Source organism: Psammomys obesus, unplaced genomic scaffold, assembly GCF_907164565.1.
Source record: "Psammomys obesus unplaced genomic scaffold, mPsaObe1.curated_primary_1811, whole genome shotgun sequence".
NCBI lineage: Eukaryota > Metazoa > Chordata > Mammalia > Rodentia > Muridae > Psammomys > Psammomys obesus.
This window is the reverse complement of record NW_026596120.1, coordinates 16,839,124-16,861,776: the sequence shown is the minus strand read 5'-3', so window position 1 is coordinate 16,861,776 and position 22,653 is coordinate 16,839,124. Positions and strand designations below refer to the sequence as shown.

Here is a 22,653-nt window from a genome sequence, read left to right as displayed (position 1 = left end):
TGTTCAGTTTGGACGGAGGAACCCCGATACTCACATGCTGAGGGACCTTGAGCCTACTCTGGACCCTCAGGAACTGCCAGTGGGTGCCACCACCCCTTGACAAACATTGCCTGTGAGTATCCAAGGTGATTCTGTTCATGCCAGTTTGTTCTCCCCGCTCCTCTCTGAGGCCTGGGACTGCGGCACGTGCCAATCTACCCAGGTTCTCACGCTGTTGTAGAGGGTGGGAGCCAAATGGCCCTTCACAGCGCGATAAGCTCTGGCCCGGCAAGCATGTCAATGGCCGCTCGGCTAGGGATGCAAAGCTTTCCTTCCTGTCCTCTAGCTACCGGAAAGGTAGGGTTTGATGGCCTGAGTTTCTGCAGTTGTCACATCCCAGGGCTGCTTTCCTTAGTCTCCCGGCTTGCTGCCCCCCCCCCCCCCGCAGCATCTAGTCTAAGTTCACGGCTTATACCTTTCTTTGTACCTACTTCTTTCTGGCCAGAGGGAAAGATATCCATTTCCTTATGATACAGAGGGAAACTGAGGCACGCTTGGGCTCGGCTGCTGCGGTGGTGGCTGTGAGTCAGCAGGAAGGGAATCCAGAGCTTCTAGCTTGGAGGAGTCCTGACTCCCAGCCTGGGGCAGAGAAGGGGTGAGACCTGGCCTCTGAAGGCATGCTGCACGGCCTCAGGAAGTAGATATGACATCAGGAGGTAGATATGACAGAGAAGTCCAGCTTGGAAAGAAACAGCAGAGGCCATGGAATTAATCGGATCAGAGCCAGTGGCTGGGAAACAGGGAGCACAGCTGTTCTGAGAGCCCCCCCCCCCATTATTCTGAAAGGTCAACACCTCCCCTAGCTCCCTACCATGGGCCCTAGGTGGGAAGCAGGTAGAGGTGGTAGTGACTGGCAGCCAAGACTGAGTCCTCCCTGAAGTCCCTTCCTCACAAGGGACTTTCTGACCCCGATTCTGGTGGGCAGGCTGACAGCAGTCACTCAATCTCAGAAACAGAGCAGAAGGCATAGTCGGGCAGGGCCAGAAAAGAAGGAGAACAAAATTTCCCTTGCTGCCCTCACTGTGCCAGCCCATGCCTGCTTCAGCCTCAAGGATACTGTCTGGGGTGAAGAAAAAGAAACTGATCCAGGCAGCCCCTCTCCCACCTCCATCCACCACTGACAAGCCCAGGTGACCCAGGCAAGGTAGAAAAGGTCTGAAAGCCCTTTCAGTACTCACTGGAGCCCTTGCAGTACTCCCATCCCTTTCGGTTGAAGAGAAAAGTAGGCGGGCTGGGGAGATGGCTCAGCATTAAAGGCTAGGCTCACAACCATAAATATAAGAGAAAAGTAGGCAGAGTGTTTTAGGGGTTCAGCACAGCCACAACCCTCACAAAGATCTCTGGTTTGACCTGAAACATCGCCCTCATCCTTCAAGGCTCAAACGACCCCTCCCTGTTGCAGGATATTCGGTCCCATTGCAAACCCCGGTAGAAGTTACTTTTACACCTCCCCAACGAGGATCTCCCACCTATAGGCGCCAAGGGCTCCGAGGGCACGGACTGCCCCTTTGAGACAAGCCGGCTAGGCCCCCGCTCCTCCCCGGACCAGCCCCTCCTCCCTCGGCCAGCCGGGGATTGGCGGGCCGGGGGCGGGCCAGGGGCGGGGCCGAGCACCCTTCATCCCCTGCGGCTGCAGTTGCTGCTCCAGCCCTGTGCTCAGCCTGGAGCAAAGCGGATCTCACCCTCCGGAACTGAGCGCTGAACGTGTCCACCACGAGGCCAGGTACGGCCGGGGGTATGGAGCCACCAGCCCAGGGGCACTGGGCGGGCCGAGCCTACTGTACCTTCCCCAGTCCGTAGTGGGCTCTGGGCAGCTCTCCTTGTACCCCGGGACCCGAGGAGGCGTCCCAGCTTTCCGAGAAGCAGAGCTCTGCGCGCTCCAGGGCACAGGTCTGTAGAGCCTGCCCGGAGGCATCCAGCTCCAGGCTTGTGCCAGGGGTGCCGGGAGAGGCACCTCGTCGATTCCGCTTCTTGGTGGGGCCAAGCTGGACAGTAAGGGGACAGCAGCCAGGGGTTAGATCCACAGGACACCTAGTTCGAGGCTAGGGGACCGATTTCCGGAGTCAGACCCCGCCGGCACCAGCTAGAGAGTGGCCGGGAGCAGACTCTGGAGCGCTGCCCCGACGGGCGCCTGAGAGGCAGATCCGCTGGCTGGCACGCCAGCAATCTGGGTATATTTATCCCGCTCGCTGGGCAGAGTTTGAGGGCAGATCGGGCCGGGACGCCTGAGGGGCCGCGGGGTACATGCTGGCCCCAGAACCAGTGCCATTTGCAGTGGGGCCAGCAGGCACCGCCGCTCTGGGTTGCTGAGGCTCTTTGGCTTGAGGGCGGGGTGCAGTGGGCACTTCTCTCCACCTGTGGACCTGGCTGGCCGAGGTGTGGGAACTAGCCAGGCCCCAAGACTCAGCTTTCATGAGCCCGCCCCTGCTAGACTGGCCCCTTCCATTGGCTAGAGTGAGTGCGTGCTGTTTGTTTACGCTAGCGAAGGGGGCTGAGGGGAGGACATGTGAGACTCTCGCGCACCCCCCCTTCTGCCCCCAACACCCTCCTCTACATCCCCGTGACCTGAATCCAGGTCTGCCTTCTCTGTGCCGAGGAGGCCTACATCAAAGGCTCTCGCGGCCTGGGGTACCATAAAGGACATATCCAAGCACATTCTTCCTTTAGCCCACCAATCCTGTTCTTACCTCTTTCACTCCTTCCACTTCCCGCCATGATACTGTCCCTAGAAGAGACCCCTGGCACATAGTCTGCGATGGGGGCCTGTTTCTCAGAAGGGAAGGCAGTCCCTTGGAGCACCCCTTGTGTGTCAGGGGCTTAGGAAGCTAGCTAAATCCAAGGATAGTTCGGTTTGGAAACAGGGAACTTCTGCACAGCTGTGGAAACCTCACTAGGAAGCCCCTCGGTGGGTGGGATCAGGAGTTCAGGCAGCCATGCATGCCTGGCACGTTTTGGAGAGGCTGGAATGACTGAACCAGGAATGGCGACCTCTGGTTTCTTGGGTGTGAGCATGGGACTGTGTCTCTAGGCTGGATGAGGCTGTGTATCTCAGGCCTTTATTCTGCCTGGGTCTGGGGAGCCCATCTCACTGCCTTCTCAAGCCATCCTGTTGAGTGCTGATTCTTGTCTCAAGCTGTATCCCGCAGTCCAAGGCTCCGGAGAGCCGGCCTGAAAGGTCTGGTTATTCCCCTACTGTGTCACTGTCCTAGAAAGCCACCTTGGAGTCCCACCCAATGGAGAAGCAGGCACAACAAAGGCAGGTAGAAAGTGAACTCTAGACTGGACCGGGAAAAGATAGGAAAGCTGAATGAAGCATGCGCTGGGAGTCTGGGCTGGGTGTGGGTGAGAGCACAAAGATTGAGGGCAAAGCGTGTTTGCAAGGAAGTGCCTGCTGGGGAGACGCAGTTCAGGCATTTGTGAGCTCTGCAAGCTGGGCTGTGGTGTCTAGTCTCTGCTGTGGTAGGAAGGGGCCCCATGGGAAGAATTCTATTGTGGACATGGCCAGGGAGCGGGCCCCACAGAGTAAGTTGGACCGAGAATTTTTGGAGGGCTTTGAACCGATTCCATTCAGTCACTAATGTTTATTGAGCACCTACTATGCACCTCGCTCGCTGTGTGGTAGGTGGAAGAGTACTGAGGAGGTGGGCCTTCGACTCTGGATGGGAGCATAGACGCTGGAGGGTAGGCCAGGCACCACCTCTGGGGGCCAACGGGAAGGACCAGCTGCTGGGGCAGGAGGGGCTTTCCTGCCAGCGGCCTAGGGTTGCTTGGTTTTGAATTTCCGCTCTGCGGGCCACGTCCTGTCCACAGCCTCTCAGGCAGCACGTCTGCACCTGTGTGTCACACTGACAATAGGAGTCACTCCAGCTGCCCATCGCTGCTGCGTGGCCTTTCCGTGGTTCAGGTAAATAGGTCTCAGGCACAAGCCTTGAGGTCTCTGAGCTTTCTAGTAGAAGCTGACCGCCCAACCTTCCTGGGCTTCGCTCCGCTGGATGACCTTGCTGGTGATCTGCATCCACTAAAGATGCGGTGGGGGTGGCCTTACGCAGTCATTCCTGGGTTCTGCCCAGGCCTGGCACACACCTGCCCGTACTCTACACGTGGCCATTTTGGCTCCCTCTCCTTTTCTTGCTATTTCCAGGGCTCTCTGTCTTGGGAGGGGGAGGGTTATTTGTTTTTGTGGATTTTGGTTGGTTGGTTGGTTGGTTTGGTTTTTCGAGACAGGGTTTCTCTTGTAGTCCTGGCTATCCTGGACTTGTTTTGTAGACCAGGCTGGCCTTGAACTCACAGAAATCCGCCTGCCTACATAAATCCGATTGCCTCTGCCTCTTGTTATTTTGAGAAAGGGTTTTTCTGTATTTTGGCTGTACTGGAACTTGCTCTGTAGATCAGGCTGGCCTTGAACTCACAGAGATCCACCACCTCTGCCTTCCAGGTGCTGGAATTAAACGTGTGCGCCACCAGTGCCCAGCTCTGTTTTTGTTTTTTTTTTTTTTTTTTTTAAGACAGGGTTTTACTATGTAGCTTTGGCTAGTCTGGAACTTGCTATATAGATCAGGCTGGCTCCTAACTCATAGATACCTGCTGTCTCTGCCTCCCAAATGCTGGGATTTCAGATTTCCGCCATCACCCTTGGGGGCTCTGTCTTTTGCTGGCTGTCTCTGGCCATCATCTTTCTCTGTCTTCTGGAAGGCCGTCTTTGTTTCTTACCTCTATGATCATTTCTAGCCCCTTGCCAGAATATCAAACCATCTACTTATATATGATCTTTTGTTTCTTTCTGTTTTCTTTTGTCTGGGAACCTGTATATACACCCATGTTTCCCTAGCTCCCTGGGCCCCCGTCTGTCTGTCTGGTTGTCTGTCTAGATCAGTATGCATGGGCGCGTGTGTGAAATGTGTATTTTTTTCTTTCACTCTCTCCCCGCCCATCTCTCCTCTCTCCCTCTCTCTGCCTCAGTCCTCCTGACCTTGGATGTCTCCCCTCCTCCAAGCTGACCTTGCTTTAGCCCCCCATCAGGGTCCACAATGAGTCCCAAAGTGCCCCAGGCCTGTGTTCCAGTTTTCCTTGGGGCCAGAAGTCCGGCTGTCCAAATATTTGGCCACCTCCAGGGGATTCCGGGTCAGCAGGGAGGAAGATGGGCTGGCTGGCGCAGGGTCTCCCCTGCCTCTGGGGGGCCATGTCACGTGATGTCCTGTCCTTTGCCTCAGCAGGATCTCTGGCTGCACGTCCCTCTGAACAAGCTGGCAATGGAGTTGGGGGAGGGGGCTGCTGCTGGCCCTGGCCCAAGCTGGCCGAAAAAGGTCCTGGCTGCAGTCGCCCTTAGAGCCTGAGGAGGGTCCAAGTGGAGGTGGAAGATGAGGCCAAGGTAGCTTGTCAGCATCTGCTGGTTGTCTAGGAAATGTACCCTGTCACCGGAAAGTCTACCTTCCGGCCCCAGCTGGGCTTCTTAGATCCTCCTAGATGCTTCCGGCTAGCCAGAACACAGACACCGGCTACAGATCCCAGGGCCAAGGAGCCAAGGCTGAGGCTTGGAGTGCCTGGGGTATCAGTGCTCCAGGCTGTCACCTTTCCCTGGCTTTGCCCACTCTTGCGCAGGCATCTCTTTGTGCCAGCCATGCCGGTCACACCCTGGCCACGTGTCACACCCTCCTCTTACATTGTTGTGAGGATGAGATAGTACAGGCCCGGGGTCTTCCACCACCAAAGTGTGAAGTTGTGGCCTTGGGGGGAACAAGGGGTGGCTGGCTGTTCTAAGAGCCCCCTACCTGCCCTGGACCTGTCTTTTACAGCAGCGTCAGCTCCCAGCTGTCCCCATAGCTGTGTGTTAGGGACTCGCAGTTCAAACCTGTCAGTCCTATACTGGTTCCTTAAGTCCCAGGATGGAGCCTTCTTTTGAAATCTGGAGATGCAGGCCGGCAGAGGAGAAGCTGTCTAGAGGTGCCACTCATAATGGCTAAACCAGGGATAGGAGCTTTCCCCACCACAGGGCTCCCAGTGAAAGGCTCTGTGACTCTTCTCTCCAAGCAACCTGCTCCTTACCCGGTCTTCCTTGGACTCAGAAGCCCGAGCTGTAGAAATGAACTTCATATGACATCCAGACCCCCATCAGAACATACGGCTGCAAGAGTGTAGCCCACCCACACCTGCAAACCCACTGCCCCGGAGGAGGACCGAGGGGCCTAGGAGCTCTGATGTAGTATAGAAACCTGTGGTTCGGCGTAGTAGCTGATGCAAGCAGCCAGCCCGTCCTGGCCTGGATTCCTGGGCCTGGAAGTCTTTAATTAGTCAGAGGCAACACCTGCCGAGGTGTGCCTGATGAATTCTCACTCTGTGATGCCCGCGCGCGTGGGCAGGCGTTACCTGGTGCGCCATCCTGCTGATGCCGCCCCCTCCCAGCACAACAAACAAGTCTCAGAGTGCTGGCTCAGGCCATCCGTTCACTGCCCGGGGCCACGCTACCCATGACTGACGCCATTCTGAGGGCTCTACCCCCAAGGCTTGACCATTCTTTGGATACCCATGGCCTGCTCTTGGAGGCGAAGCCTCAGGAGAGCTCCCTCATGCTGTCTTCAGCTTTGGTCTAGCCTCACAGGACCCCTAGATCTCAGGAGGCAACGTGGTCCTGGAGGAGGGTACCTTGTCGAGGTTGTGTTGTGAGGCGGGGGGGGGCTAATTTTGGGGTCTCAGCACTGTGGGTCAGGCTCTGCTGGCAGATCTCCTTAAGTATGGCTCCTCTCCTGCATTTACCCTGACTCCTTGACACACATGAGAGTAGGAGACAGCTGTAAGGGATGGGCCGGCAGCCTTAGGAGGCATCTGAGGTCTCCCTTACAGGACCAAAGCCAGTGCCCACTCTGGGGCTCTGGTCCTGAAAACTGGGGTGCAGACCTTGACTTAGCCTTTAAAGCTCCAGAAGGTTTGTCTGTAGGCTCAGACTCTTCATTCCTCCCTCACCTGCTGATACCACACCTTCGAGCCTATGCACATCTTTGCTCTCTGCCTAAGGCTCTCTTTCTTGCTTCTCACCTGGGAGCTTCTGTTGGACATTTAGGCCTGGCTACAGCTCCTCCTCCAGGAAGCCTTCCTTGATACCTCCTTCCCCTAACTTGTTTGTTTTGCACTAAAGTTCCGGGGATGGAACTGGTCTTAGGTGCGCCAAGGAAAGACTCTACCACTTCACTATATGCTGAACTCTCCTCTCCTTCTTATTTTTATTGTTTTTTAAATTATCTACTTTTATTTTATGTGCACTGGTGTTTTGCCTGGATGTGTGTTTGTGTGAGGGTGTCAAGTCTCCTGGAACTGGAGTTACAGACAGTTGTGAGCTGCCTTGTGGGAGTGCTGGGAATTGAACCCGGGTCCTCTGAAAGAACAGCCAGTGCATTTAACCTCTGAGCCCTTCTTCATCTCTCCGGCCCCTCCTCTCCTTCTCTAAAGTCCCAGAAGGATGTGTTTCAGATCCAGTTGTAGCAGGGTATATAGAGTGATGGTTGGGGGCGGGGGTAGCGTCACGTGGAAGGGTGTCACCTCTGCCGAGCTGGAGGTCACTTAGGGACAAATACTCTTCATCCTTCCTGGGATCTCAGGGCAGCCTGAGACCCAGCAATGACTGGTTATGAGTAACAGCCATCGGGCCCAAAGGTCTTAGCCCACATTCTGAAAGAAGACAGGGAACATAGAGCCAGAACCCTAGGCACCTCTTGTCGCCATTCCACAGACTTAGTCTCCCTGGAGGCAGTGCCAGGCGGCGGGTGTCCTGATGCCAGGATAGAGCGAAGCCCTGCACACACCAGCTCGGGCAGGCCCTGGGGGGCCTCTGTCATTAGGGCAGAGATGGTTGCTTGGCCTAGACTGCTGACTCAGCACACTCCAAGGGCTTGTCCCAGCTTGCCCAGGGTGGGGACTGAGTGCCAGGGGGTACTCTAGAGGGACTTTGGAGACCTGGCAGTGGTACCTTACACCCAGGTGAGATCCTGGCAAGGCTCAGCAGAAGGGCAGCGTGAGGACAGCCTGGGGAGTGATGGATGATCTCGGGAAGAGCTCCGCACGGTCAGGGTAGGTGGGCTGGGAGGAGAAGAGGCTCCAAACTGACAACGAGGGAGACAGAGGTAGATAATGGTGCCAGATGTTTGCCCCGGGACTAAAGGATTAGAGATCTGAGCTCTGGGCTAAGGCAGCAGGTAAGAGTTCTCAGCAGGTGTAGGAAGAAAGATGTCTGCAGGTTGCCGGCGCCTGGCTCAGGCCCGGGCTCCTGCTATCCTTCCTGGTGGAGACAGTCCTCTCCAGTCTCTCCAGTCTGGCTCAGCTCCCCTCCTGGCCACTTTGGGCTTTAGGAGGTCCTGACAGAGCCTGGGTTCGCTTTGCCCAGACATCCTCTGGGCACAGTAGGTAACCCCTGGCCCCAGTGATAAAGAGGGGCCAGTGAGTTGTCTGGGCAGTGCCACAGTGGGGAGCGAGGAAGCTGGATCTTTGCGGTCCATGAGCCAAGCCCAGAGAGAGAAGGGGCACCCAGCAGCGACCTGGGCTCTTCCTCAGCCAGCCAAGCCCTGAGCTCCTGGCCAGGGAAATGAGGGCCCTGTTTAGAGGGCGGCTCGGATGGCAGGCTCTGAGAATTAGGGTCTCCCTGGCAAGAGGGGAGATGCTAGAAAGAAAGCATGGTCCCAAGGCCAGGGCTGTGAGGAACATGAAGTGCATGTGGCCCAGAGAACTGTGCCCTGGGACATTCATTTCCTGGAAGGGCCCCCAAGGGCCTTTCACTATAGCCAGGCTGGATGAGCCCAGGTGTCCAGCCCCAGCACCGCCTCAGGCCTCCTGGCCCTGGAGGGGGTACCCTCTGCGCCCGCTGTCCGCAGCGCCAGCTCTCAGCCCACAGAGGGCCCTTTGTTCTGACTGCCAACAGAGCCCGCCGGGCAGCTGGGAACAGGGCCCACAGCCCTCACCCCTCTCCCAAGGCCTCCAGCCGTTGGGCAGTGTCATTCTAGGTTGGCCAGGAGGCCTCTGGCATACAGGACCAGTTCAGGAAACCGTGTCCCAGGACTACTATGAGGAAGGGGACTCAGTCCAAGTTGCACATGTGGAGTGGGGTCAGGACCTAGGGCTTAGCATCCACAGCTTCTGGGGCCGTTCGTCCATAGACTCAGATCACCCAAACGACCCTCGCTTCACAGGTAGAGAAACTGAGGCCCCGACAGCTTGCTTGGACTTGTCTATGTTGGGGACTTGTACCTCCCGAGTTGTCCCATCAAGAGGTCCTAGGAGCTCAGGTGGTTCAAGCTGTGCTCCCCACCCCAAAGGTCAATCCCAAGGAAACAGCATGTCCCAATGAGCCTTCATGTGCCTGTCTGTCCCAAGCGACCCTCTCAGAGATATACTGTGTCCACCGGCTTCCTGTGGGAGACTAGACCATGACCCCAAGGGTAACCGGAAGGACTGACTGCTCCGCAGGCACCTGAGTGTATCGGTGTGCGAGCGGCGCGCCAGGGTGGTCTCTGAGCCATGGAGATACCCCGGCAGACAGAGATGGTGGAGTTGGTGCCCAACGGCAAACACTTGGAGGGGCTTCTACCCGTGAGCATGTCCACAGCAGACACCCAAAGGTAAGTGGGAGAGGGACCTGGTGGTAGCTCATGGAGGCCCTGGGCGGAGAGAGGCACAGGACACAGGGCTGGAACTGAGTCACATGCGTTGGCCTCCTCTTGGCAGGGCTGAAGACGCCCACCTTTGTGCAGAGGGCAAGGGCTTCCTTCAGAAAAGCCCCAGCAAGGAGCCACACTTCACCGATGTGAGCTGGGCCCCCCGACGGAGGGGACTTGGGGGACCGAGGGGAAGTTGGGCACAGTGATGAGGTACTCTGGGGGTTGCGATGGGAAACGATGAGGGAGAAGGCCACGCACGATGCCCCGTTTTTAATTAACTCACTGATGTTGACCCCGCACATCTCCCCACCCCGCCCTGGTGCCTGCAGTTTGAGGGGAAGACGTCATTCGGGATGTCAGTCTTCAACCTCAGCAACGCCATCATGGGTAGCGGCATCCTGGGGCTCGCCTACGCCATGGCCAACACCGGCATCGTCCTCTTCTTGTGAGTGCTTCTGCAGACAGCCGCAAACGGCTGCCAGCCGGGGCCTCCCGGGACCTTCCAGCCTGCTAGCCACTGGGTGGGCCCTTCTTCCTTGGCACCCAGCCCACCGCTGCCAAAACAGCCACAGCCAGGCAAACATACCTCCCTGCTCTTCAAACCCACAAGGCCGGCCTTACAGGCCTGTGTCTGTTCTACGACATTGACACAGGATGGCTGAACCCTTGTGGCCAGGCCTTGTGTGGCCACACATGTCCTTGATTTGGTGTCTCTGCCCTGAAACCTGAATGGAAAACATGTTTGTCCCAAAGACTCAAGGCATGGAGGTGCTCAGAGGACATGCACAGGGCACTCTTGACCCAGAAGGGCCCCACCTGGGTCACACTGCACCCTGGGTCAAAGAGAGCAGTGTTCCTAATATCTCAAGTCTCCCAACTTTCACCCACTCCCACTGGGCAGAGTCAGACAGTCACGTCACAGGCTTCTTCCTCCTAGCCTCTCCGAGCTCACCACCCCCTGCCAACCAATCCCAGCGGCCTCTTTTCTTCCATGTTCTCCAGGTTCCTGTTGACAGCTGTTGCCCTGCTGTCTAGCTACTCCATCCACCTGCTCCTCAAATCTTCAGGGATCGTGGGTGAGCGTCTTGCAGGCTCCCGAGGCGGTGGGGTAGAAGTGAGGTGGGGCAAGCCCTTGGCTATCCTGACTTCCTGCTTTGACAGGCATCCGAGCCTATGAGCAGTTGGGCTACCGTGCCTTTGGGACCCCAGGGAAGCTGGCAGCAGCCCTGGCCATCACGCTGCAGAACATTGGAGGTGAGGCGGTGGCTGGGGCAGTGGTGTGCAGGATGGGCAGGTCTGAAGGCTGGCTGGTTCGGCTGACCTCAACAGCTGTCCCCTTGCCTCTTCCCCAGCCATGTCCAGCTACCTATACATCATCAAGTCTGAGTTGCCTCTCGTCATACAGACCTTCCTGAATCTGGAGAAGCCGGCCCCGTGAGCCCGGGGAAAGAGGGTGGGAAGCAGTGGGGAGGGACTGAGCTAGACTGATAGGCAAGGCACAAGTATGGCTGGTGGAGAACAGCAAATAAAGCCACATTCAGTTCCTGTTTGTGTGCAAGACCTCCAGGGAAACTCCCAAGAGGGAACCATCAGAGCTAGAAAGCTAAGGCCCATGTGATCTGGGACCCTGCACATGAGCAGAAGGGCCTCAGGCTTAACTCTAAGCACCTGCTATTCCTGACCATGGGGTCACTCACCCTCCCCAGCCGCCACCACCAAGAGATTAAGCCTGGGGCATGTGTGGGTGTGCCTACTGCTTAGCCATCGCCAGCTGAGCCTTGTTTTGTGTTTGAGGGGAAGGGAGCAGAGGCTTACTCCTGCTCTTGACTACCCAGTGCCCGAAAGCAAAAGGGGTTGCTCAACACTGGGAACAGTGTTGAGAGGCGGGGAAGAATTAGGGTGGTGCACCTAGGGTCCCAAGGAAAGGCCTCTGAATTCGCCCCAGAAGAACAAATAGTTCTGGTCCTTTTATCTATGTCACGTGTTCATTTCTAGGAGAAAGGAGGGCCAGAATAATACAAGATCCAGGTGCCAAGAGAGACCACGGGGGGGTGGGGCACAGATTATTTGCAAGTCCCCGAGGACCCCCACCCCCACCCCAAGAAAAGCACAGAGCCTCCCTGAGCCAGGTCCTTCCAGCCTACCACCACTCTCAGGAGGCTGGGCCCAGATCTGTGTGTGCCAAGAAAACACTTCCAGCACGTGGGCGCGCATGGGTGGTGTCCCAGGCCGGCTCACCCTAATGAGCCCATTTCAGACAAAGCTCCGAGAGACTTGGAGTTATGGTTAAATATTCATCAGGGGACACAACGTGCCGTCAACTGGCGTCCAACCAGGAGAAGCAGGCGGCCCCAAGGCAGGCTGAGGAGGTTTTTCCCCCACTCTTATTCCTGCAGGGTGTGGTACATGGATGGCAACTACCTGGTGATTCTCGTATCCATCCTCATCATTCTGCCCCTGGCACTAATGCGGCAGCTGGGTGAGTCAACAGGGTCAGGCTGTGGAGGGGATGTTAAGGGACAGACAGGAGGCCCGGTCTCACAGTCCCCTCCTTCGCAGGCTACCTGGGCTACTCCAGCGGCTTCTCCCTCAGCTGCATGGTGTTCTTCCTGATCGCAGTGAGCCACCCTCCCTGTTGGTCAAGACAGAGCAGTAGCCCAAGGATTCCTCTCTCAGAGGGAGGGGGCGGGTCCCTTGGGGAGCCGGAGTGAGGAGGCAGCTCTTTTAATCTTGAATGTGGCTTCACGGGTCACTTCGAAGTCACAGCTCAGCCGGACTCTGACGCTCTCACACTCCCCCACCCCAGGTCATCTACAAGAAGTTCCAAGTTCCCTGCCCATTGGCACACCACTTGGCCAATGCCACAGGCAACTTCAGCCATACGGTGGTGGCGGAGGAGAAGGCACAGCTCCAGGACGAGCCGGAGGCTGCTGCGGCCTTCTGTACCCCAAGCTATTTCACACTCAACTCACAGGTTCCAAGAGGCCAAGCCAGGCTGGGGAAGCGGGGAGGGGGCCTGGTGGGGAGGGCTGCCTTGACATAGTCCTATGTGTCCCCAGACAGCATACACCATCCCCATCATGGCCTTCGCCTTCGTCTGCCACCCTGAGGTGCTGCCCATCTACACAGAGCTCAAGAAGTAGGTGCCCGCAGCCGAGAGAGGGATGGTGTCTGCCTTGAGTTGGTCTGGAGAGAATTGCTGGGCTCTTGAATGTGTGTCTGAAGGGAGAGGCCGTGAGACTCCGGCCACCAGACCAAAGATCCCCATGGTTGATAAGGGTGGGAATTAGGGGCAAGACGGCGGGGGGGGGGGGGGGGAGACTTTCTCACTGCTGACTACATGAATATGTACCCAGATGACCCTCACATATCTGTGGGTATCCCAGTGTGGCCCAGCTTGTCCCCCAGCCCTCTCTCTTCCCGCCGGCAGCCCGTCCAAGAAGAAGATGCAGCACATCTCCAACCTTTCCATTGCTGTCATGTATGTCATGTACTTCCTGGCCGCCCTCTTCGGCTACCTCACGTTCTACGGTACGGCCGGCTGGGCGCGGGTGGTTTCAGAGGCCAGGCTGGGAGGCAAGGGCTGGTCAGTGGCCGCAGTGACTGTAGGCGCTCACTGGATGTGTGATGCCTGATTGTTGTCCTGGGGCTGTGGAGGTGAGTCTGGGTACCGCTCCCCACAGCGTCAGGGTCCGCCGCCCCCTGGCCCGCTGACCACCCTCCCTGCCCGCCACAGACGGGGTGGAGTCAGAGCTGCTGCACACCTACAGCAAGGTGGACCCGTTTGACGTGCTGATCCTGTGCGTGCGCGTGGCGGTGCTGATAGCGGTCACACTCACGGTGCCCATCGTCCTGTTCCCGGTGAGACGGCGGGCGGGCGACGGGGGCAGCTGAAGGGGGAGGTCTGACGGAGGCCACCAGAACCATGGCTCTTCCCACGTGCCCAGGTGCGACGCGCCATCCAGCAGATGCTGTTTCAGAACCAGGAGTTCAACTGGCTGCGGCATGTGCTCATTGCCATCGGCCTGCTTACCTGTATCAACCTGCTGGTTATCTTCGCCCCCAACATCCTGGGCATCTTCGGGATCATTGGTGAGAGTCTGGCCCCTCTGTGCGCGTGGGATAGTGCCGCAGAGAGTTTCACATCTGCAGGGCCTCGTAGAGCCCTGAACTCACACCCTCCATTTAAGCGATAGCTGTCCCCCTCCTGTATGGTTTTCCCTCCTGCCCTTGAGGCTGTTGCGATCCATTTTAAAGGCTTAAAACCACTGAGTCAGTCCTCTTTAATAGAGGGTGGTGTGAACCGAAGGGCTAAAGTCTCCACAAAGGACCTCAACCGGGTTGAGCATGGTCGTGTGTGCCCGTAATCTTAGTTTGAAAGAACGAGACAGGAGACTCATTTGAGCCCAGGTGTTCAAGACCAGCACAGACAGCATAGCAAGACACTCTGCCAACAACAAAAGGTCTTATAATATCTTACCCCATTTTACCTGTGGGGAGACTGAAGGAATGTAAGAGCCACGGTTGATGAGTGGAGAGTACTGATTCAGCTATAAGACTATCAGACTCAAAGCTTGATGCTCTCTCTACTCTCCTATCCCAATTTTTTTTTTTAAAGATTTTATTTATTTATTAAATATACAATGTTGTCTGCATCTACACTGCATGACAGAAGGGGGCACCAGATCTCATTACAGATGGGTTGAGCCACCATGTGGTTGCTGGGAATTGAACTCATGGCCTCTGGTAGAGCAGCCAGTGCTCTTAACCTCTGAGCCATCTCTCCAGTTCCTTCATCCCAATTTGAGCTGGAAAATTAGACAACTCTGAAGCATCTATGGGATGACCCAAATCAAGGGACTGACTCCTTGACCCTGCCCTTCAGTCTGCCTCATTCGTCTGGATGTTGAGAACTGTAAATATCTTGAAAGGACTCTTGCTTCCATATGTTCAAAACCATAGTGGAAGCAATGTCAACAGACAGAAATGCATTGATGGAGGGATGGAAAGGTCTCTCGGGGAACTTGGTGTTAGTCAGATCTTCATCGCTATAACAGAATACCTGAGGAAATGAATTAACTTGTAAAGAGAGACTGTCGGGCTGGTGAGACAGCTCAGTGAGTAAGGGTGCCTGTCACCAGCCTGACAACTTGAGTTTCATCCCAGAGCTCACATGATGGAAGAGAACTGACTCCTATAGGAGTCCTCTGACCTCCACATGTGCACAGTGACACACATGCAGACACACACACACACAAAAACGACAAACATAAAAAATTTTAAAAAGAGACAGAGCAAAGGATCCGGAGCTGGGGACATAGCTCAGTTAGTAGAGCGTTTTCCTGGCTATGCATGCATGGTGCCCAGGTTAGACACAGCACATGTAAACAAGCTATTGTGGCATACACATACATTTCCAGCATTGGGAAAGATGGAGGCAAGAGGAAGTTGAGTCCATGGTCATTCTTGGCTATATACTTTGAGCCTATCCTGGGATACATGAGACCTTGTCCCCAAACAAACAAAAAAGGCTTATTTTGGCTCATACTTTTACAGGTGCCAGCCATGACTGATTGGTACCTATTGACTTGAGGGCTGTAGTGAGATAGCCCATTATGACAGAAGTGTGTGGCAGAACAAAACTGCTTACCCCACGGCCAAGAACTAAAAGGGAAAGAGGAGATAAAGCCTTACAATCCCCTTAAGGGGCTCATACCCATGCCCAAGGACCTCCCACAAAGCTCCACCTCCTAAAGGTCCCGCCCCCTTCCAAACAGCCCCAACCTCAGAGCCTCCTAGAGACAGCCCTCCCCCCAACACTTAGGCCTCTCAGAACATTCAAGATCCAAATTATAACATGCTTTGTTAGGAACCCAGTTGGTACTTTTTGTTTATGTTTGGTTTTGGATTTTCGATACAGGGTTTCTCTACATAGCCCTTGCTGTCCTGGAACTTCCTCTGTAGTCCAAGCTGGCCTCGAACTCACAGAAATCCCTCCTGCCTCTGCCTCCTGAGTGCTGGGATGAAAAGCATGTGCTGCTTCCGCCCAGTTAGGAACCCAGTATTCTTAAGGCTTTATTCTGTCATAAGTTTCTTTTCTTCGTGACTAGCTTCACTCACTTATATTTTCCTTATCCACTAATACCATCAGCCTGGTGGATAGAGAACAAAGGGGGGAAAGCTGCTGGGCTTCCTGGAATCTGGCAATGCTCTCACATAGAGCGTGACTCCCCCAACAAAGAACGCTTGCTCTCATGGGGAGTCCGCTTCAGACCTTGAACAACAGGCAAGAGTAAGCAGCTGTTGCTCTGCTCGTATCTTTGCAGGCGCCACATCTGCCCCGTGCCTCATCTTCATCTTCCCCGCCATCTTCTACTTCCGAATCATGCCCATTGAGAAGGAGCCGGCAAGATCCACCCCTAAAATCCTGGTAGGAGGGCCTGGAAGCCAGCGGGCTGGGGCAGAGCTAAGGGAACTGTCCCCATCTCAGGCCTGACTCTCATTTCTGAACCTCAACAGGCCCTTTGTTTTGCCACGGTTGGCTTCTTGCTGATGACCATGAGCTTGAGTTTCATCATCAGTGACTGGGTCTCTGGGACCAGCCATCATGGAGGAAACCATTAGGACAACCGGCCCCCATCTTGTCTGTCTGTTCATCCTAGAACCTGTACCCTCACTCTCCAGTCCCTGCTCCCAGCCAGGGGCTAAATAAGGAGAGAAAGACTCTGTAAATACTATGGCATTTGGCTCCACCCATATCCTCTCCGTTGGAAGGTTTTTGTTGAAGAGCCAGGACCAAGGTCTTCAGACCACCCCCCGCTGGGCTCTGGAGCTGCAGGGGCTTCCTGAGCCAGGAACAGGGTGGGGCCGTTGCCTCAGATCCCACCGAAACCCTCCATCCTCCTTTTGCAGCTCTGTACACTGAGGCCTCGAAGCCACCTCCTGAGGTCTCACAGGCTGTAGGGGCACACAGAGCCAAAACCCAGACCTGAAGACAGCATCCCCCAGCCCTGCTGGGTGACCACAGTCTGCACCCAGAGGGCTCCCGCAGCCTGCTGACCCCCTAGCCCTTTTTCCAACACTTGGGCCCAAAATCTTGGATATTTTTGTTCTCTTCCTCCATCTCCTTCATAGAAGGAGACCCTATCCCACCTCATATCTGGGGTCAGCAGGGTGTGCTGAGGATGGAGCTGGTCCCTGCCGTGGACCTTCACCAGTCTTGGGAGGCTGGGACTCCCGCACCTCAAGCCTGGGCCACAACTTACATTCCACTACTGGGCGAAGAGAGGCTGGGCCCAGAGTATCCTGCCCTTGGGAGTCAAAGACCCAGCAGCCAGACTGCCACAGGGGTGGGGATGTGCAGGCCTTTTATAAATATTATATACAAGATCGGTTGTGTTTCATATTCTTGGTCTCCGTGGTCCTCGGGTTTCTGGAAAATAGAGTAGGCATCAGTAAAGACATGGAGAGAACTGGGGATTCTCCCGTCTGCTTGCCTGCATGAGAGTGGGCCCTGAGCAAGACCCTCCACCCCCACCCCACCTCCTGCCTCTCAGACCAACCAGTGGCATGCTCAGACCCAGCTCTGGGCCAGGGCCAAGTTCAGCACAGACCTGCTTTCTCACGGGGTGAGGTGGGGAGGAATTAATGAGGCCCCAGGAAGTGGGACAGAGAGAAGCCTGCGGAAGGAGGCAACGTGAGGCGCATCCCCAGCAGCTCCTAAGAGGGTCTGAGCTGGGGGCGGCTGAGCCTTGCAGAAGCCTCAGGAAAGGGCCCCTGAGATCCACCAGCTCCCAGGCTGCTTGTCAACCCTTTGCCAGTGCCTTGAGGCTAGAGACAAAGATCCAGGGATCCTTTGCCTTGTGGGACTGTTCTTTTTATTGAATAAACACTTCTATAAATAAAGGTAGGTAGTGAGTCTCACTGGAATTAGGATAGTCCTGAGTGTCTAAGGGAGGGTGAAGTCCCGGGCAAGGCAGCCCCAGGTATCCTGGCCCAAGTGGGCCTGGGAAGCTGCCCACTGCAACTTGCAGGCCTGAATCAGCTACAGCCCAGAGGGATAGAACTGCCTAGGCCTTGGCACCAAACCCTCATTAGGAAAGGCCTTGCACTGGACTATGCCACCAGCGAAAGGACAGCAAGAAAAATCCAGTTTGAACTTGAAAGGCAACTGCCAGCTTGGGAAAGCTGTGAAGAAAGGACTTCTTCAAGCTGGTGGCTGCTTGGCCCACAGCCGTGCCAGCTAGACAGAGGGGGGGCTTCCTGGTCGCCATTCCCATCAGTCTCAGGCACCTGTGATTTCAACCAGTAGCCCTGTGGCCACAAAAAACATCTGGACACTGACCTAATGGTAGAGGCAACCTAACATACACCATCAGGAAGGACTGTCTCCTGGGAGTCACCAGCTTCTTCTCCATTAGATGAGGCACACAGTCTTGCCTAGAATGCTTGGATCATGGGGAGGAGGATAATCAAAGAAAGAGTCTTATCTTGTGGGCAGATGGGGTGTTTTGTTTTGTGACAGGGTTTCTCTATGTAGCCTTGGCTGTCCTGGACTTGCTTTGTAGACCAGGCTGACCTCGAACTCACAATGATCCTCCTGCCTCTGCCTCCCTGAGCGCCGGGATTAAAGGCATGCACCACCCCACCCTGCTCTTGTGAGCAAGTCTTAGAGCCTTTTTACACCCTCTATTCAATGGGACATCAGCTTTCTCCATCCAGATGTGATAACAGTAGCCCCCATACAAGGCCAGGGCGTGGAAGAGGCCCTCACCCCAGAGTTGCTCTCTGCATTTACAGTTTGACCATGGGTGGCACAGGCTCCAGCAGGATGAGGGCAAGTGATACAGGCGCTGTACTAGCTTCAGGAGTCATGTACCATATCACTGTGAAATGAGTATCCCTGCCACTGGCTGCCAAGTCCAGTGACATGCTTAGCCTCCATAAGGATGGAGCCATAGCCCTCTGGACACCATTAGGGATTATCATATGCTTTGAATAAGTTCCTAGGATTTTTCCTCCATTATGCTTTTGAGGTGTGTGTGGGGGTAAATGTTCTATATTTGGAAGCTCAGTGGTAGAGGATCTGTCTAGCACGTGTGAGTTCAACTTTCAGCAGCACACACATACACACATCCTCAGAGGCTCTGGGAAAATCTTGTTTTATTTGAAATGTTGATGTTAGAGCACCCCAAAAGTCTAGCATACACGTCACCCATATTTTTTCACTCTTTTTTTTTTTTTTTCCTGATGAGGGACAGAAGACTTAACTATGTAGCTCAAGATAGATTCAAACTTCCAGTTCTCCTGAGAGGTAGGATAACTGCTCTGTCACTGTACCCAACCCTCATTGTTTGTCATTGTTTGCTAATGCCTTGAGGCTGGGGACAAAATAGAAATAAGATAACATAAGGTGCTTACCATTCTGGAAGCTAGGGCAGGAAGAGTCCAAGTCTGACGCCAACTTGGGCTACATGGTGAGACCAAAAAGATAATAAAGACCAGGAAAGTATACTGGTCCCTCACTGCCCAGCAGCTGGACTTGTCCACACTTCCTCACCCGAGTATACATTCTTCTGTCCCCTGAAAAGTGATCCACCCGCTCATTCTCCACGGTTTTGTTTTGTTATTATGGCCCTGGATATTGAACCCAGGGTCTCACACATCAGGCAAGTACTCTACAAAAGAGCTCTATCTCCAATCCCATTTCAGGGGAGGGTGCTGGGAATCAAACTTAGGGACTCAGACACAGCAGGCAAAGGGTTACTACCAAGCAATATCGCAGTCATCCAAAAATCTTTATGGAGACTTTTCACATGCCAGACACTCTTAGATGACCCTGAACATGAGTGAAGGCACCTTAGAACAGAGGAACCAATCACGACCCACAACGTGATCACACTTGTTAGAGGCCCTTAGTGTTAGCCGGACATAGTGATGCACACTTTCAGTCCCAGCACTCAGGAGGCAGAGACAGGTGGATCTCTGTGAGTTCAAGGCCAGCCTGATCTATAAGGCTAGTTCCAGGACACCCTGGGCTACACAGAGAAACCCTGTCTCAACAAACAAACAAAACAAAAAGAGGAAAGGAAAGGAAATGTTCAGGGGAACATGCAATGCGGGGGGTGATCAGGAGATTTCTCTAGTCAGCAGGGCCAGCCAGTGAAAAGCCCCACAGAGGCAAAGGCCAGAAAGCCACGGAGGCTGGGTCGGGGTGAAGCAGAGGAAAGCACACGTGTCCAGTGGGCACTGAAGAGGGGAGAGTACTCCGGCCCTGTCAGCCAACACAAGATGTTTGTTTTTTGTTTTCAGCATGAGAAACAATGCCAGGCCCTGAAATGAAAGGGGAGTAAGATCTGATTCAGTGGTAGCTCTAAGAGTTTTTAGTTTAGTTTGTTTGTTTAGCTTTGTGGTTTGGTTTGTTTGGTTTATTTGTTTTTTTTTTAACAGACAATACTTTTTTTTTTTAAAGGATTTATTTATTTATACAGTGAGTGCTCTATTTGCATGTATGCCTGCATGACAAAAGAGGTCATCAGATCCCATTATAGATGAGCCACCTTGTGGTTGCTGGGAATTGAACTCAGTACCTCTGGAAGAGTAGCCAGTGCTTTTAACCATTAAACCATCTCTCCAACCCCCTAGATAATATTTTTTATTTATCCGTTTACTTTTAATGTGTACACGTGTTTTGTCTGCCTGTGAAAATGTATACCATGTTCATGTCTGGTTCCTGAGGTCAGAGGAGGGCATCAGATCCCCTGGAACTGGAGTTAAAAGATGGTTGTGAGCCACTATGTGGTGCTGAAAATCAAACCCAGGTGCTCTGCAAGAGCAACCAGTGTTCTTAACCACTGAGTCATCTCTTCAGCACCATCCCCCAAGCTTTTAGAGACAAAAATCTCAATATGTAGCCTTGACTGAAATGCCCTCCTTAGATAGGTTGGCCTTGAACTCATAGCCATTCACCTGCCTCTGCCTATCCAGTGCTAGGATTAAAGGATGCACTTTTTTTTTTTTTTTTCCAGCTAGTACATTTAAGTGTTATACAGATTTCTCTAGTTGCTAAATTGACAGGCAGCTCAGAGGTTTAGGGTCTGTACTACTATTCCTAGAGAACTCAGGTTTAATTCCCAGCATCTACACCAGGGCTCACAGTAGTCTCAAACTCTAGCCCCAGGGGTTTTTGAAGCTTCTGCCTTCCTGAGCACTTGCATTTATGTGTTCATACACATTTTTTTTAATGTAAAAAATGAGATGAAGCCAGGCATGGTTGTACACACCTTTAATTCCTGAACTTGGGAAGCAGAGGCAGGTGGATCTCTGTGAGTTTGTGGCCAGCCTGGTCTACAAATCAAGTCCAGGACAGCCAAGGCTCTGTCAGACATCAAAACTCTGTCTTGAGAAAAAAGAAAGAAAGAAAGAAAGAGAGAGAGAAGCTAAATGAAACAAAAAAAAGAAGGAAGAAATGAAGAAGAAAGGAAGATAGACAGGAAATTACTACTGAAAGGAGACTAGAAATGGAAAATGGTGATGGGCAGGAGTTAGGTCAAAGGACGCAGGAACGGTGCTGGAGAACTGAGCTACAAGATAGTAAAGGAAGGGTGTACAGTGATATCTGGAAATCAGAGAGCACAATGGGCTGACCAAGTATGGAAGCTAGTACACACTGAGTCCCAGAGGAGTCCAGTACAGTAAGGAGCATGTGGGAAGTCCCTAAGGGGATGCCACAAGAGTCTGCCTTGACTCCAGCGTAAAGGCTAAGCAAATGACTTTCTTTCAACCAACTTGTAGCAGTAACACTTTGATTACCAGGGAGTGACTTAGGAAGAACAGCCCTGAAAGAACAAACTGTTTTCAGGTTGCTGCAGAAAGCACAGCAGTTAAGAGCACTCAGGAGTTCAATCCCCAACCTCCACATGGCAGCTCACAACGGTCTGTAACTCGAGTTCCTGGGGAATCCAACACTCACATGTAGGCAAAACACCAAGGCATATTAAATAAATAAATAAATAAATAGATGAATAAATAAATAAATAATAGACAGACAGACAGATAGATAGCACTTGCTGCTCTTCCAGAAGACTTTGGTTTAGTTCCTAGCACCCACACCTGGTAAGCCACAGCCACTTGAAACTCTGCTTGTAGACAATTCACACCTTCTTCTGACCTCCACAGCAACGTGCACAAACAGCACGCGCGCGCGCACACACACACACACACACACACACACACGTATGCACGCACACATGCACATATACACATAAAAATAAATCTCTAAAAAAGAGAAGGAAATAAAAAGAAGCCTGCTTTCAAAATCTCAAAAGTGGGCTGGAGGGATGGCTCAGTGGTTAAGAGCACTGATTGCTCTTTCAGAGGGCCCAGGTTCAATCCCCAGCACCCACATGGCAGCTCACAACTGTCTGTAACTCCAGTTCCAGGGGATCTGACATTCTCACATGACATACATGTAGGCGAAACACCAATGCATATAAAATAAAAATAAATAAATTAAAAAAAGAATCTCTCAAGGGCTAGGTGAGGCGGTGCAAGCCTACAATCCTAATACACAGGAGGTAGTATATCCACAAGTTCAAGGCTAGTTTGGTCTACATAGGGAGTCCTACCCAAACTAGGGCTACAAAGAGAGGTTCTGTCTCAACAAAACAAAAGCAACAACCTCAAACAAAAAACAATGACAAACTAAGGCCACAGCCAGCCTGCTCAGCCTGAGCCTTGAGTACCGCGTCCCAGACTTACAGCTGGCGGCCTCTGCTGACCTCTGGTGGTCAATAGCCAGAGTCTGGGTTGTGCTGAGAACCAAATGATAGAAGAGGAAGAAGCAGGTAGAAAGGAGCAGAGAGGGAGAGTTGATCCCAGAAGGCTGGGATCTCCACCAGGGAATACCATCAGGATCCAGTGTGGGCCCACTTGCTACCTGACCTTGGAGGAGGCCCTACAATGGACATTTTCTCCC

At 53.8% G+C, this 22,653-nt stretch overlaps 1 protein-coding gene across 4 annotated transcripts; it reads left to right on the top strand.

The window, feature by feature from the left end:
* Positions 1–17,066, top strand: Slc38a3 (solute carrier family 38 member 3). Of its 4 annotated transcripts, none has more exons than XM_055629657.1 (17): positions 1,684–1,762; positions 5,253–5,407; positions 9,487–9,638; positions 9,745–9,823; positions 10,007–10,122; positions 10,680–10,753; positions 10,839–10,931; positions 11,030–11,111; positions 12,074–12,156; positions 12,237–12,295; positions 12,484–12,651; positions 12,737–12,816; positions 13,108–13,208; positions 13,414–13,538; positions 13,625–13,769; positions 16,004–16,107; positions 16,197–17,066. In XM_055629657.1, exons 3-17 carry the CDS (start codon positions 9,538–9,540, stop codon positions 16,299–16,301), a joined length of 1,515 nt encoding a protein of 504 aa, XP_055485632.1. In that variant the 5' UTR covers positions 1,684–1,762; positions 5,253–5,407; positions 9,487–9,537; the 3' UTR covers positions 16,302–17,066. The 4 variants fall into 4 exon arrangements, with proteins under 4 accessions (XP_055485631.1, XP_055485629.1, XP_055485632.1 ...); XM_055629655.1 differs by lacking the exon at positions 1,684–1,762 and adding an exon at positions 3,850–3,943; XM_055629656.1 differs by lacking the exons at positions 1,684–1,762; positions 5,253–5,407 and adding an exon at positions 1–112.
* Positions 17,067–22,653: the final 5,587 nt, after the last annotated feature.